Source organism: Tachyglossus aculeatus, chromosome 23, assembly GCF_015852505.1.
Source record: "Tachyglossus aculeatus isolate mTacAcu1 chromosome 23, mTacAcu1.pri, whole genome shotgun sequence".
Lineage (NCBI taxonomy): Eukaryota > Metazoa > Chordata > Mammalia > Monotremata > Tachyglossidae > Tachyglossus > Tachyglossus aculeatus.
Window position 1 is genome coordinate 8414591 of NC_052088.1, and position 16646 is coordinate 8431236.

At 48.1% G+C, this 16646-nt stretch overlaps 2 protein-coding genes across 2 annotated transcripts in view; one reads left to right on the forward strand and one right to left on the reverse strand.

The window, feature by feature from the left end:
• Positions 1-2892: 2892 nt before the first annotated feature.
• Positions 2893-3714, reverse strand: LOC119944557 (vegetative cell wall protein gp1-like). The gene has a single exon (XM_038765553.1). The coding sequence runs from the start codon at positions 3712-3714 to the stop codon at positions 2893-2895; it is 822 nt and encodes a 273-aa protein (XP_038621481.1).
• The window catches only part of BCL2L11 (BCL2 like 11), an 80482-nt gene continuing 67220 nt past the window's right edge, over positions 3385-16646 (forward strand). Inside the window, 2 exon segments of the mRNA XM_038765716.1 lie at positions 3385-3460; positions 16230-16645. Of these exon segments, the coding sequence (XP_038621644.1) occupies positions 16243-16645 (403 nt within the window). The 5' untranslated portion in view covers positions 3385-3460; positions 16230-16242.

Consider the following 16646-nt stretch of genomic DNA (forward strand, 5'->3'; position numbering starts at 1 on the left):
GTGGGACAGGGACTGTGTCCAACCTGATTACCTTGTATCTACCCCGGCGCTTGGTACAGTGTTTAGCACATAGTAAGTGGTTAACAAATACCGCAATTATTATTATAAGAATTATTATTATCATTCTTGCCAGTCCAACCTCTCCCCCTCTCTCTCCCCATCCCCCCCACCTTATCTCCTTCCCCTCCCCACAGCACCTGTATATATGCATATATGTTTGTACGTATTTATTACTCTATTTTATTTGTACATATTTATTCTATTTATTTTATTTTGTTAATATGTTTTGTTTTGTTCTCTGTCTCCCCCTTCTAGACTGTGAGCCCACTGTTGGGTAGGGACCGTCTCTATATATTGCCAACTTGTACTTCCCCGGCGTTTGGTACAGTGTTTGGCACATAGTAAGTGGTTAACAAATACCACAATTATTACTATAAGAATTATTATTATAATTCCTGCCGGTCCAACCTCTCCCCCTCCCACTCCCCATCCTCCCCGCCTTACCTCCTTCCCCTCCCCACAGCACCTGTATATATGCATATATGTTTGTACGTATTTATTACTCTATTTTATTTGTACATATTTATTCTATTTATTTTATTTTGTTAATATGTTTTGTTTTGTTCTCTGTCTCCCCCTTCTAGACTGTGAGCCCACTGTTGGGTAGGGACCGTCTCTAGATGTTGCCAACTTGGACTTCCCCGGCGCTTGGTACAGTGTTTGGCACATAGTAAGTGGTTAACAAATACCACAATTATTACTATAAGAATTATTATTATAATTCCTGCCAGTCCAACCTCTCCCCCTCCCTCTCCCCATCCCCCCCGCCTTACCTCCTTCCCCTCCCCTCTATATATGTGTAGATGTTTGTACGTATTTATTACTCTATTTATTTTATTTGTACATATTTATTCTATTTATTTTATTTTGTTAATATGTTTTGTTTTGTTCTCTGTCTCCCCCTTCTAGACTGTGAGCCCACTGTTGGGTAGGGAATGAATGATTCATTCATTCATTCAATCGTATTTATTGAGCGCTTACTGTGTGCAGAGCACTTGGGAAGTACAAGTTGGCAACGTATAGAGACGGTCCCTACCCATCAGCGGGCTCACAGTCTAGAAGGGTTACCTCAGGGCCACTACACCGCCTGGATTACTGCATGTCACCTTACTGGTCTCCCGCTGTTGGGTAGGGACCGTCGCTATATGTTGCCAACTTGTACTTCCCAAGCGCTTAGTACAGTGCTCTGCACACAGTAAGCGCTCAATAAATACGATTGAATTAATGAACTCCTAACCATTTGGCTTCAAGGTTCAACAGCAGTTCTTAACCTCCTTACTATCCAAACTCTTCTTTACCTCATCATCACCCTATCCAAACTCTTCTTTACCTCATCCCCATCACCATCCTCGTCAGTCGTAAGCCCGTTGTTGGGTAGGGACCATCTCTAGATGTTGCCGATTTGTACTTCCCAAGCGCTTAGTCCAGTGCTCTGCACACAGTAAGCGCTCAATAAATACGATTGGATGAATGAATGATAGTAGGAGGCAGGATTTCTAATAATAATTCTCATAATGATAACTGTGGTATTTGTTAACCACTTATTATGTGCCAAACACTGTACCAAGCGCCGGGGTAAATACAAGGTAATCAGGTTCATTCATTCATTCATTCATCGTATTTATTGAGCGCTTACTGTGTGCAGAGCACTGTACTAAGCGCTTGGGAAGTACAAGTTGGCAACATATAGAGATGGTCCCTACCCAACAGTGGGCTCACAGTCTAGAAGAGTGGGTTCACGGTCTAGAAGATAAATGAAACCGACAAAAAGATATATTATTATTTATTTATTAGGTGGGGGAGACAGACATTAATAGAAATAAATCAATAGATGAATAAGCAAATGAAACTGACAAAAATATATATATATTCCTTATGTTTACTTTATTTAATGACTTGTTGTTCACTCGATTATATTTATTGAGCGCTTACAATGTGCAGAGCACTGTACCCAACTTGCACTTCCCAAGCGCTTAGCACAGTGCTCTGCACACAGGAAGCGCTCAATAAATACGATTGAATGAATGAATGAAGTCCCACATGGGTCCAACTTGTATTTCCCAAGCGCTTAGTACAGTGCTCTGCACACAGTAAGCGCTCAATAAATACGATTGAATGAATGAATGGATGGATGACAGGGATGGTAACCAACTTGATTTGCTGGTCTCCACCTCAGCGCTTAGTACAGTGTAAGCGCTCAACGAATGCCATTATTGCTATTATTATCATTATATGATAATAATACATATAATATAATGTGTAACATAATAGATATAATATAATAGATGTAATATAATATAAAATATAATGTATAATATAATATGATATATAATATAATATAATATAATGTAATATAATGTAATGTAATAATATTATATAATAATGTAGTATATAATATATAACATATAATAATATAATATATAATATAATATATAATATGATATATGTGATATAATAGATCACAATGTAGTATAACAATGTTATACCATATTATAACATATTATAATATGGATAGTGATGTATGATTAATATACCATATAATATTAATAACATCATTATATGATATATGATGAATAATATAACAGGGTATATTATTAATAATTATTGTTATATATAATATATTATTAATAATAATAATCATTGGAAGTGTGGAAGGCTTTTCCCTCAGGCCTCGCGTGACAGAATCACCTCAGCCAGCGCGTGCTCGGCCGCTGGCGCGCATGCTCACGCCGGGAGGAGGCGCTCGTGTTCGCGCCAAAACGCGGCACACGAGCACGAGCGCGCATGCGCGCACCCCGCCTCACTTCCCCCGCTCTGCCCCGCCCCGCCCCTCTACCTGTCGGGACTCGCCCATTCGACCGGCCGGGGTGGGCGGGGCCAATAGGGCGAGAGGGGGCGTGTCCTCGGAGGAAGGGGCGGGCGGTGATTGGCCGACGTTCCCGCCAGTGGGGGGGCGTGGTCACAGGGGCGGACGTTGATTGGCCGGCGTTCCCGCCCGAGGGAGGGGGCGTGGCCAACAGGGGCGCGGCACGGGGAAGGGGCAGGGCGTGCGGTGATTGGGCGCCCCGGGGTGAAGGGGGCGTGGTCAGGGGCAGGACGTGCGATCGGACTCCCTGGTGAGGAGAGGGCGTGGCCCGCAGGGGGCGTGGCCTGCGGCAGGGCGTGCGGGGATTGGACGCGCCGAGGGGAAGGGGGCGTGTCCGACAGGGGGCGTGTCCCGGGGCAGGGGCGGGGCGTGCGGGGATTGGGCGGCGGGGCCGCGGCGCAGGTTTCACTTGGTCCTTTCGCGGAGTTGGGAGCGGAGCCGCCGCCGGCTCCCCCGCCCCGGACCCGCAGCCGTCGCCCCCCCCACCGCTCGCCGCCAATGTCTGACTCTGCCCCGCGGACTGAGAAGCGCAAGGCAAGTCCCTCCGCCCGCCCGGCCCCGCGGGGGAGCCGCTCCGCGGGCGGCCGCGGGCTTGGTGCGTTGCGGGGGCGGCGGGACCCCGCGGGGCGCCGAGCCGCTCGGCCCGGGCCGCGGCGGGGCGCACGTGACGGCGGGGGGTGGGGGGGGAGCGCGCGCTCGCGCACGCGCGCCGGCGAGTTTGTAAACAATCGCCTCGCCTTCGGGCAGCCCCGAGGCCCCGCCCCTTTTCCCCCACCGCGGCTTCCCATTGGTCCGGGCCTGACCGGCCGGGCGGGCCGCAGCCAATGGGAGGTGTCGGGGCCGCTTCCCCTTCTCCCCCCGGCCCGGGCGAGGGGGGAGGGGCGGGGGACGCGCGCGCCGCTCCCGCAGGGGTCGCCCGGCTCTCTGTGCGCATGCGTGCCTGCCTGTCTGTCTGTGTGTGTGTGTGTGTGTATCTGTGTGTGCGTCTGTTTGTGTGTGTGTGTCTGTGTGAGTCGCTGTGTCTGGGTCGCTGTGTGTTGGGGGTCTGTGTGTGTGTGGGTCTCTGTGTGTATGTGTGGGTCTGCGTGGGTTGCTGTGTGTGTTTGTGGATCTGTGTGGGTTGCTGTGTGTGTGTGTGTGTCTGTGTGGGGGTCTGTGCGTGTGTGTGTATGTGTGGGTCGCAGTGTGTTGGGGGGTCTGTGTGTGTGTGGGGGGTCTCTGTGTGTATGTCTGTGTGGGTATGCGTGTGTTTGTGGGTTGCTGTGTGTGTCTCGGTCTGTGTGGGGGGGGGTCTGTGTGTGTGTGAATGTGTGGGTTGCTGTGTGTGTGTGTGTGTGTGTCTGGGTCTCTGTATGTTGGGGGGCTTCTGTCTGTGTGGGTTGCTGTGTGTGTTTGTGGGTCTGTGTGTAGGGATCTGTGTGTGTGTATGTGTGGGTCGCTGTGTGTTGGGGGGTCTCTGTGTGGGGGCGTGTGGGGGGGTCTGTGTGTATGTCTGGGTGGGTATGCGTGTGTTTGTGTGGGATGCTATGTGTGTCTCGGTCTGTGTGTGGGGGGGGTCTGCGCGTGTGAATGTGTGGGTTGCTGTGTGTGTGTGTGTGTGTGTGTGTGTGTGCCTGGGTCGCTGTGTGTTGGGGGGCCTTCTGTCTGTGTGGGTTGCTGTGTGTGTTTGTGGGCCTGTGGGAGGGGGGTCTGTGTGTGTCTGAATGTGTGGGTTGCTGTGTGTGTGGGGGGGTGTCTGTGTGTGTGTGGATGTTTGTGGGTCGCTGTGTGTTGGGGGTCTGTGTATGTCTGTGGGTCGCTGTCGGGGGGGGTCTCTGTGTATGTCTGTGTGTTTGTGTGGGTTGTGTGTGTTTGGTTCTGTGTGGGAATGTGTGGGTTGCTGTATGTGTCTGTGTGTGAGTGTGTGGGTTGCTGTGTGTTGGGGGTGTGGGTCGAAGTGTGGGTGTGGGGGTCTGTGTGGGGGTCTCTATGGGTCGCTGTGTATGTAATGATAATAATAATAATAATAGTAATAATGATAGTACTTATTAAGCGCTTACTATGTGCAAGCACCGCTCTAAGCGCGTCTGTGTCTGAGCATGTGTATGTCTGTGGGTCGCTGTGTGTGTGGGGGGCGTCTGTGTGTGTGTGTGGGGGGGAGGGTCTTTGGGTTTCTGCGTTTGTGTGTGTGTGTCTATCTGGGCGTGTGTGTGTCGGTGTGGGTCGCTGTGTGTGAGGGGGAGGGATTCTGTATCTCTGTGTGTATGTGGGGGGGGGGGTCTCTGGGGGTGATTGTGTGTCGGTCTGGGGGGGGCGTCTCGGTTTCTGACTGGATTTCGGGCCCTGTGGGGGGGGGTTCTGTATGTAATAAATAATAATGATAATAATAATGGCATTTGTTAAGCGCTTACTATGTGCAAAACACTGTTTTGTGTGTGTGTGGAGGTGGGGAGTCTAGTAAGCGCTCAATAAATACGATTGATTGATGATGCGTCTGTGTGTGGGTGCCTGTGGGTCGCTGTGTCTGGATCTGTTCGTGTGTATGTCTGTGTGGGTCGCTGTGTGTGTGTGTGTGTGTCTGTGTGGGGAGGGTCCCTGTTGGTTTCTCCGTGTGTGTGTGTGTGTGTGTTTGCGTGTATCTGGGCGTGTGTTTGTCGGTGTGGGTCGCTGTGTGTGTGTGTTGGTGGGAAGGCTTCTGTGTGTGTGTGTGTGTGTGTCTGTGTGGGGAGGGTCCCTGTTGGTTTCTCCGTGTGTGTGTGTGTTTGCGTGTATCTGGGCGTGTGTTTGTCGGTGTGGGTCGCTGTGTGTGTGTTGGTGGGAAGGCTTCTGTGTGTGTGTGTGTGTGTGTCTGTGTGGGGAGGGTCCCTGTTGGTTTCTCCGTGTGTGTGTGTGTGTGTGTGTGTGTTTGCGTGTATCTGGGCGTGTGTTTGTCGGTGTGGGTCGCTGTGTGTGTGTTGGGGGAAGGCTTCTGTGTCTCTGTGTGGGTCTGGGTCGCTGGGTGTGTTTGTGGTGGGGGGGGGTCCTCTGGGGGTGATTGTGTGTCTGCCTGGCGGGGGGGGGGGCGTCTCGGTTTCTTACTGGCTTAAGGGCTCGGGGGGGGGGGGGGGCGTCTCTGTGTATATGTGTGTGTGTGTGTGTGATTGTGTTTGTGTTTGGGTGTCTGTGTGGATGTACATGTGCCACTGAGTGTGTGCGCGTGTGTCCGAGTCTCTGTGGGTCTACCGTCATCTTCACTATCGCTGTTATTATTGTTATTGTTGGTGTGCGTGTGTGATTGTGCCTGGGTGTCCGTGTCCAGGCCGTGTGTGTGTGTATATGTGTCTCTGTGTTTGCGTGTGTGCACGTGTGGCAGTCTCTGTGTGCCTACCGTCATCTTTACTATCGCTATTATTATTGTTATTGTTGGTGTGCGTGTGTGATTGTGTCTGGGTGTCCGTGTCCAGTCTGTGTGTGTGTGTATATGTGTCTCTGTGTGTGCACGTGTGTCAGTCTCTGTGTGTCTACCGTCATTACTGTGGGTTTGGGGGGGGGGGCGTCCCTGTATATGTGTGTGTGTGTGTGTGTATATGTGTCTCTGTGTTTGCGTGTGTGCACGTGTGGCAGTCTCTGTGTGCCTACCGTCATCTTTACTATCGCTATTATTATTGTTATTGTTGTTGCGCGTGTGTGATTGTTTCTGGGTGTCCGTGTCCAGTCTGTGTGTGTGTGTATATGTGTCTCTGTGTGTGCACGTGTGTCAGTCTCTGTGTGTCTACCGTCATTACTGTGGGTTTGGGGGGGGGGGGGCGTCCCTGTATACGTGTGTGTGTGTGTGTGTGTGTGTGGTTGTGTCTGGGATTCTGTGTGTGTGTATATAAGTATATTTGCCTCTGTGTGTGCGCGTGTGTCCGAGTGTCTGTGTGTCTGCCGTCATCATTACTATAGCTATTATTGTTGTTGTGGTGTGTGTGTGTGTGTGTGTGTGAGATTGTGTCTGGGTGTCTGTTCTGTGTGTGTGTGTATATGTGTCTCTGTGCGTGTGTGCGCGTGTCTGAGTCTCTGTGTCTACCGTCATCATTACTATGGGTTTGTGTGTGTGTGGGGGGGGACATCTCTGTATATGTGTGTGTGTGTTTGTGTATGTGTCTCTGTGTTTGCGTGTGTGCGCGTGTGTCCGAGTCTCTGTGTGTCTACCGTCATCATTACTATGAGTTGGAGGGGGGGGGGGGGGGGAGGCGTCCCTGTATATGTGTGTGTGTGTGTGTGTGTGTGAGAGATTGTGTCTGGGATTCTGTGTGTGTGTATATAAGTATATTTGCCTCTGTGTGTGCGTGTGTCCGAGTCTCTGTGTGTCTGCCGTCATCATTACTATAGCTATTATTATTATTGTTGTTGTTGTTTGTGTGTGTGAGATTGGGTCTGGGTGTCTGTTCTGTGTGTGTGTGTGTGTGTATATAAGTATATGTGTCTCTGTGCGTGTGTGCGCGTGTGTCTGAGTCTCTGTGTCTACCGTCATCATTACTATGGGTTTGTGTGTGTGTGGGGGGGGGCATCTCTGTATATATATGTGTGTGTGTTTGTGTATGTGTCTCTGTGTTTGCGTGTGTGCGCGTGTGTCCGAGTCTCTGTGTGTCTACCGTCATCATTACTATGGGTTTTTTTTTTTTGGGGGGGGGGGGGGCGTCCCTGTACGTGTGTGTGTGTGTGTGTGATTGTGTCTGGGATTCTCTGTGTGTGTATATGAGTATTTTTGCCTCTGTGTTTGCGTGTGTGCGCGTGTGTCCGAGTCTCTGTGTGTCTGCCGTCATCATTACTATAGCTATTATTGTTGTTGTTGGTGGTGGTGGTGGTGGTGGTGTGTGTGTGTGTGTGTGTGTGATTGGGTCTGGGTGTCTGTTCTGTGTGTGTATATAAGTATATGTGTCTCTGTGCGTGTGTGCGCGTGTGTCTGAGTCTCTGTGTCTACCGTCATCATTACTGTGGGTTGTGTGTGTGTGGGGGGGGGACATCTCTGTATATATATATATATATATATATATATGTGTGTGTGTGCGCGTGTGTCCGACTCTCTGTGTGTCTACCGTCATCATTACTATGGGTTTGGGGGGGGGCGGGGCGTCTCTGTATACGTGTGTGTGTGTGTGTGTGATTGTGTCTGCATGTCTGTGTCTATTCTGTGTGTGTGTGTGTATATGTATATGTGTCTCTGTGTTTGCGTGTGTCCGAGAGTCTGTGTGTCTACCGTCATCATTACTATGGGGGGGGGGGGGGGGCGTCTCTGTATGTGTGTGTATTTGTGTCTGGGTGTGTGTTTTAGTCTGTGCGTGTGTATGTATATGTCTCTGCGTGTGTGCGCGTGGGTCTGAGTCTCTGTGCGTCTACCGTCATCATTACTATTGATATTATTATTATTATTATTTGTGTGTGTGTGTGTGTGTGCGCGTGTGTGTGAGAGAGAGAAAGCGAGTCGGAACCAGATCTCGTTATGGGCAGGGAACAAATCTGCTCATATTTTTTGCGTTGTATTCTCCCAAGTGTTCAGTACTTTGCACATAGTAGGCGCTCAGTAGATACCATTGAGTTTGTGTGTGTGTGTGTGTGTGTGTGTGTATGTATATGTCTCTGCGTGTGTGCGCGTGGGTCTGAGTCTCTGTGTGTCTACCGTCATCATTACTATTGATATTATTATTATTATTAGTGTGTGTGTGTGTGTGTGTGTGTGTGAGAGAGAGAGAGAGAGAGAGAAAGCGAGTCGGAACCAGATCTCGTTATGGGCAGGGAACAAATCTGCTCATATTTTTTGCGTTGTATTCTCCCAAGTGTTCAGTACTTTGCACATAGTAGGCGCTCAGTAGATACCATTGAGTTTGTGTGTGTGTGTGTATGTCTGTGAGAGACAGACACGGAACCAGATCTCGTTGTGGGCAGGGAACAAATCTGCTCATTCTTTTGCGTTGTATTCTCCCAAATGTTCAGTACTTTGCACATCACTTAAGTGATGTGCACACATTGCACAGTACTTAAGCGCTTAGTACAGTGCTCTGCACATAGTAAGCGCTCAGTAAATATGATTGATGATGCACATAGTAAGCGCTCAATAAATGCCACCGATTTGTGTGTGTGTGTGTGAGATGCAGAGAGAGAGAAAGAGAGAGGTGGAGCGAGGGCTCGGGAACGTGTCGCTTATTCTGTTGCACTGGGCTCCCCTAAGCGCTTAGTACAGTGCTCTGCACAGAGGAGGTGCTCAGTAAATACCATTTTTTGTGTGTGTGTGTATGTGAGAGACGCAGAGAGAGAGAGGTGGAGCGAGGGCTCGGGAACGTGTCTCCTGATTCAGTTGCACTGGGCTCTCCCTAGCGCTTAGTACAGCGCTCTGCAAAGAGGAAGCGCTCAGTAAATACCATTGATTTTGTGTGTGTGTGAGAGAGAGGTATGGAGCGAGAGGGGACATGTCTGCTAATTCCGTCGCCTTGCCCTCTCCCAAGCGCCTAGTACAGCGCTCTGCACATCGTAAGAGCTCAATAAATACCATTGACCTTGTGTGTTGTGAGAGATGAAGCCAGAGGGAACGTGTCTGCCAATTCTGTTGCATCGCCCTCTCCCAAGCGCCTAGTACAGCGCTCTGCACATAGTAAGCGCTCAATAACACTTTGTGTGTGGTGTGTGAGAGTGAGAGATGAAGCGAGAGGGAACGTGTCTGCCAATTCTGTTGCATTGGGCTCTCCCAAGCGCCTAGTACAGCGCTCTGCACGTAGTAAGCGCTCAATAAACACTATTGACTTGTGTGTTGTGTGTGAGACATGAAGCGAGAGGGAACGTGTGTGCCAATTCTGTTGCATTGGGCTCTCCCAAGCGCCTAGTACAGCGCTCTGCACATAGTAAGCGCCCCCCCCAAAATACCATTGATCTGTGTGTGTGTGTTTGTGTTTGTGCACAAGGCTGCCCTGCCCAGGGAGCAAACCCCGGTCCCATTGTCCTCTCCCAAGCGCTCAGTCCAGTGCTCCGCACAAGCGCTCAGTCCAGTGTCCTGCACGTAGTGAGCGCTCCAAAAGAAAGACGGCGATGGAGGTGGGGTGTGCGTGGGTAAAAGTTGGGGTTCGTGATGAGTCGAGAGTGCTGGGGTTTGGGGTGGGGGGTGTCCCCCTCCTCCTCTGAAGGACCGTCCCCCCCAAAATCCCCCCACAATCCCGCCCACCATCCCCCAGCCGGCTTTGTTTACTTCCCTCTCCAGCAGTGACCACAAGCAGGGGAAGAGGAGGACGATTTAATTTGATTTTTGCGCAGCCCCAGTCCACTGGGGGGAAGAGGGGAAGCCACGCTCTGCATCATTCATTCAGTCGTATTTATTGAGCGCCGACTGGGTGCAGAGCACTGTGCTAAGCGCTTGGAAAGTACAGTTGGGCAACAGAGACAGTCCCTACCCAACAACGGCCTCACAGTCTAGAAGGGGCGACACAGACAGAAAAACAAAACATGTAGATAGGCATCAATAGCAATCAATCAATCAATCAATCGTATTTATTGAGCACTTACTATGTGCAGAGCACTGTACTAAGCGCTTGGGAAGTACAAATTGGCAACATATAGAGACAGTCCCTACCCAACATTGGGCTCACAGTCTAAAAGGGGGAGACAGAGAAAAAAAAAAACCAAACATACTAACAAAATAAAATAAATAGAATAGATATGTACAAGTAAAATAAATAAATAGAGTAATAAATCTGTACAAACATATAGACATATATACAGGTGCTGTGGGGAAGGGAAGGAGGTAAGATGGGGGGGGATGGAGAGGGGGACGAGGGGGAGAGGAAGGAAGGGGCTCAGTCTGGGAAGGCCTCCTGGAGGAGGTGAGCTCTCAGCAGGGCCTTGAAGGGAGGAAGAGAGCTAGCTCTCTTAATTAATAGCATCAAAATAGATAAATAAAATTATAGATACATACACCATTAATGAAATAGAATTCATTCAATCATTCAGTCGTATTTATTGAGCACTTACCGTGTGCAGAGCAGAGGTGAGCTCTCAGCAGGGCCTTGAAGGGAGGAAGAGAGCTAGCTCTCTTAATAGCATTAAAATAGATAAATAAAATTATAGATACATGCACATCATTAATGAAATAGAATTCATTCAGTCATTCAGTTGTATTTATTGAGCACTTACCGTGTGCAGAGCACTGTACTAAGCACTTGGAAAGTACAGTTGGGCAACAGATAGAGACAGTCCCTACCCAACAACTGGCTCACAGTCTAGAAGGGGGAGACAGACAAAACAAAGCAAGTAGATGGGCATCAATAGCATTAAAATAGACAAATAGAATTATAGATACATGCACATCATTAATAAAATAGAATTCATTCAGTCATTCAGTTGTATTTATTGAGCACTTACCGTGTGCAGAGCACTGTACTAAGCACTTGGAAAGTACAGTTGGGCAACAGATAGAGACAGTCCCTACCCAACAACGGGCTCACAGTCTAGAAGGGGCGAGACAGAAAAACAAAACAAGTAGATGGGCATCAATAGCATTAAAATAGATAAATAGAATTATAGATACATGCACGGCATTAATAAAATAGAATTCATTCAATCATTCAGTTGTATTTATTGAGCACTTACCGTGTGCAGAGCAGTGTACTAAGCGCTTGGAAAGTACAGTTGGGCAATAGATAGGGACAATCCCTACCCAACAACGGGCTCACAGTCTAGAAGGGGCGAGACAGACAAAACAAGTAGATGGGCATCAATAGCATTAAAATAGATAAGTAGAATTATAGATACATGCACGTCATTAATAAAATAGAATTCATTCAATCATTGTCGTATTTATTGAGCACTTACCGTGTGCAGAGCACTGTACTAAGCGCTTGGAAAGTACAGTTGGGCAACAGATAGAGACAATCCCTACCCAACATGAGCTCGCTGTTGAGTAGGGACTGCCTCTATATGTTGCCAACTTGTACTTCCCAAGCGCTTAGTACAGTGCTCTGCACCCACTAAGCGCTCAATAAATACGACTGAATGAATGAACAGGCTCACAGTCTAGAAGGGGCGAGACAGAAAGCAAAACAAAACATGTAGTCGGGCATCAATAGCATTAAAATTGATAAACAGAATTATAGATACATAGACATTAATAAAATAGAATTCATTCATTCATTCAATCGTATTTATTGAGCGCTTACTGGGTGCAGAGCGCTGTACTAAGCGCTTGGAAAGTACAATTCGGCAGCAGATAGAGACAATCCCTACCCAGCAACGGGCTCACAGTCTAGAGGGGGGGGAGACAGACAACGAGACAAGTAGACAGGCATCGATAGCATCAAAATCGATAAATAGAATTATAGATACATACGCATCATTAATAAAATAAATAGAATTCATTCATTCAGTCGTATTTATTGAGTGCTTACTGGGTGCAGAACGCTGTACTAAGCGCTTGGGAAGTACAAATCGGCAACATATAGAGACGGTCCCTACCCAAAAACGGGCTCACGGTCTAGAAGGGGGGGAGGCAGACAACAAAACAAAACAAGTGGACAGGTGTCAATAGCATCAAAATAGAGAAATAGAATTAGATATATGCACATCATTAATAAAATAGAATTCATTCAATCATTCACTTGTATTTATTGAGCGCTTACTGTGTGCAGAGCGCTGTCCTAAGCGCTTGGAAAGTACAAATCAGCAACATATAGAGACGGTCCCTACCCAACAACGGGCTCATGGTCTAGAAGGGGGGAGACAGACAACAAAACAAAACAAGTGGACAGGTGTCAATAGCATCAAAGTAAATAGAATTAGAGATATATGCACATCATTAACAAAATAAATAGAATTCATTCAATCGTATTTATTGAGCACTTGCCGTGTGCAGAGCACTGTACTAAGCGCTTGGGAAGTCCAAGTCGGCAACGTATAGAGACGGCCCCTACCCAACAGCGGGCTCCCAGTCTAGAAGGGGGAGACAGAGAACAAAACCAAGCATATTAACAAAATAAAATAAATAGAATAAATATGTACAAATGAAATAAATTGAGTAATAAATAAATTCAATAAATACGATTGAATGAATGAACCCACGACTTCTGGATCCCAAGCCCGGGCTTGTTTGTATTAAGCCATGCTGCTTCTCTAATAATCGTGATGGTGCTCGTTAAGCGCCTACTATGTGCCAAGCACTGTTCTGTCGTTTACATTAAGCCATGCTGCTTCTCTAATAATCGTTATGGTGCTCGTTAAGCGCCTACTATGTGCCAAGCACTGTTCTAAGCGCCCAGGGAGATACAAGGCAATCGGTTTGGACACAGTCTCTGCCTCGCACGGGGCTCACACTCTGGGTTCTAATCCCGGCTCTGCCACTTGTCTGCTGTGTTCATTCATTGTCATATTTATTGAGCGCTTACTGTGTGCAGAGCACTGTACTAAGCGCTTGGAAAGTACCTTGGGCAAGCCACTTCTGTACCTCAGTTACCTCATCAGGAAAATGGGGATTAGGGCTGTGAGCCCCACATGGGACAACCTGATTACCCTGTAGCTATCTCGCACGTAGAACAGGGCTGGGCACATAGTAAGAGCTTAACAAACACCATAATTATTATTATTATTTAAATCCCCATTTTGCAGATGAGGGGACTGAGGCCCAGAGAAGGGAAGCGACTTACCCAAGGTCACACAGCAGACCCTAGCTCGCTCCCTTTGCTCTGCCCCCCCCCACCTTCCCAGCCCCACAGCACTTATCATCATCAATCGTATTTATTGAGCGCTTACTGTGTGCAGAGCACTGTACTAAGCGCTTGGGAAGTACAAGTTGGCAACATATAGAGACGGTCCCTACCCAATATCTGTCATTTTATTTATATGTATTGATGTCTGTTTCTCCCAACCCTCACCCTGAGACTGTGAACTCTTTGTGGGAAGGGACTATCACTATTTATTGTTGTACTGTACATTCCTAAGTGTTTAGTACAGTGCTCTGCACACAGTAAGCACTTAACAAATACAATTGAATGAATGAATGAATGAATGAATGAAAGGTGGCAGCGCCGGAATTAGAACCCAGGTCCTCCTGACTCCCAGGCTTGAGTTCATTCATTCATTCAATCATATTTATTGAGCACTTACTGTGTGCCGAGCACTGTACTAAGCGCTGAGTGCTATCCACTATTCATTCATTCATTCAATTATATTTATTGAGCGCTTACCGTGTGCAGAGCACTGTACTAAGCGCTTGGGAAGTACAAGTCGTCAAGCGGCGTGGCTCAGTAGGAAAGAGCCCGGGCTTTGGAGGCAGAGGTCGTGGGTTCAAATCCCAGCCCCACCACTTGACAGCTGTGTGACTTTGGGCAAGTCACTTTACTTCTCTGGGCCTCAGTTCCCTCATCTGTAAAATGGGGATTAAGACTGTGAGCCCCACGAGGGACAACCCGATCACCTTGTAACCTCCCCAGTGCTTAGAGCAGTGCTTTGCACATAGTAAGCGCTTAATAAATGCCGTCATTATTATTATGATATAGAGACGGTCCCTACCCAATAACAGGCTCCACTAAGCTGCTTCTCTCTTTCTTTAATTAACCAAACCCGTGCTTAATAAACGGGGCCGCAGTTGAAACGCGGCAACCTGCCCGATGAGTTCTCCTTGAATTTACTTTTTATATGAGTAGATATTATAATAATAATGGTGGTATTTGTTGAGCGCTCACTATGTGCCAAGCACTGTTCTAAGATTATAAGTGGCTGTGACTAGCTAGGGAATCGGGGCGACCGAGGGGGTATGTAGTCTCTCAAAATGGCCCGGTGGGTAGAGCACCGGCCTGAGAGTCAGAAGGACCTGGGTTCTAATCCCGCCTCCATCACCTTTCGGCCGTGTGACCTTGCGTAAGTCACTTCACTTCTCCGTGCCTCAGTTCCCTCATTTGAAAAATGGGGATTAAGACCGAGAGCCAACGTGGGACAGAGGCTCTGTTTAACTAGATAAGCATGTAGCTATCCTGGGACGTAGTATAATGCCTGGTATATAGTGAGCGATTAACAAAAAACGTTAAAAAAAACAAACCTCTGCCACTTTTCCGCTGAGACTTTAGGCAAGTCACCTCACTTCTCTGAAGCTCAGTTACTTCATCAGTAAAATGGGGATTATGTAAGACTGTGAGCTCTACGTGGGGCATAACCTGTCTACTACTAATAATAATGATAGCATTTATTAAGCGCTTACTATGTGCAAAGCACAGTTGTAAGCGCTAGAGAGGTTACAATAATAATAATAATCATAATGGTGGCATTTATTGGGCGCTTACTATGTTCAAAGCACTGCTCTAAGCGCTGAGGAGGTAACAAGCTGATGACGTTGTCCCACAGGAGACTCACAGGCTTCATCTCCATTTTACAGATGAGGTAACTGAGGCACAGAGAAGTTGTGACTTGCCCAAAGTCACACAGCTGACAATTGGCAGCGCCGGGATTTGAACCCATGACCTCTGACTCCAAAGCCCGGGCTCTTTCCACTGAGCCAAGCTGCTTCTCTAGGTGATCAGCTTGTCCCACGTGGGGCTCACAGTCTTAATCCCCATTTTACAGATGAGGTAATCTTGTGTCTTGTGCAGGGTGCCTGACCTCTAGTAAGCGCCGAACAAATACCATTAAAAATTTTTTTTTTCAAATGCCTTTTTCAGAGAGCTTTCTACATATAATAATAATAATAATGTTGGTATTAAGCGCTTACTATGTGCAAAGCACTGTTCTAAGCGCTGGGGGGAATACAAGGAGATGAGGCTGTCCCACGTGGGGCTCACAGTCTTCACCCCCATTTTACAGATGAGGGACCTGAGGCCCAGAGAAGTGAAGTGACTTGCCTAAGCAGACATGCGGGGGAGGCGGGATTCGAACCCGTGACCTGCGACTCCCAAGCCCGGGCTCTTTCCACTGAGCCACGCTACACGCATAAACCAAGCCACGGCAGTCACCCGGTCTGCGCGATAGCTTTAGGGCCTTCGAAAGGAAAATCGGCACCTTCATTTCCTGCAAAGCGTGGTAACCCGCGTCTTCCGCCTATTTATTTTTTACTTATTTATTTATTTTACTTGTACATATTTATTACTCTATTTATTTTACTTGTACATTTCTATCCTGTTTATTTTATTTTGTTGGTATGTTTGGTTCTGTTGTCTGTCTCCCCCTTTTAGACTGTGAGCCCACCGTTGGGGAGGGACTGTCTCTATGCGTTGCCAATTTGTACTTCCCAAGCGCTTAGTACAGTGCTCTGCACATAGTAAGCGCTCAATAAATACGACTGATTGACTGATTGATTGATTCCGTCTCCTCTCTTATTTCTTCTCTCCCCCGCTTTTAGAAAAAAAGACCAAATGGCCAAGCAACCGTCCGACCTAAATTCTGAACGTGACAGCGAGGGCGGACAGTTGGAGCCCGCAGAGGGGCCAGCCGAGCCCCAGCAATTCCGACCGGGGGCACCTACCTCTCTCCGAACGCGGCGTCAAGGTAATCTCTCAGGCGAAGGGGAATGCCGTTCTCCCGGCGGCGTTGGCGGCGTTCAGCAGGGCCCGTTGGCACCGTCCACTAGCCCCAGGCCGTTCGCCACCAGATCCCCGCTTTTCATCTTTGTCCGAAGATCGCCACTGCTGTCTAGATCCTCCAGCGGGTATTTCTCTTTTGACACAGACAGGAGCCCTCCGCCCGTGAGTTGCGATAAGGCGACCCAGACCCCCAGTCCTCACTGTCAAGCCTTCAATCATTATCTAAGTGCAATGGG

Bases quoted from the DNA above. Each gene is read 5' to 3' on its own strand.
- LOC119944557 (XM_038765553.1), bottom strand. From the start codon at position 3,714: ATGGGAAGCCGCGGTGGGGGAAAAGGGGCGGGGCCTCGGGGCTGCCCG.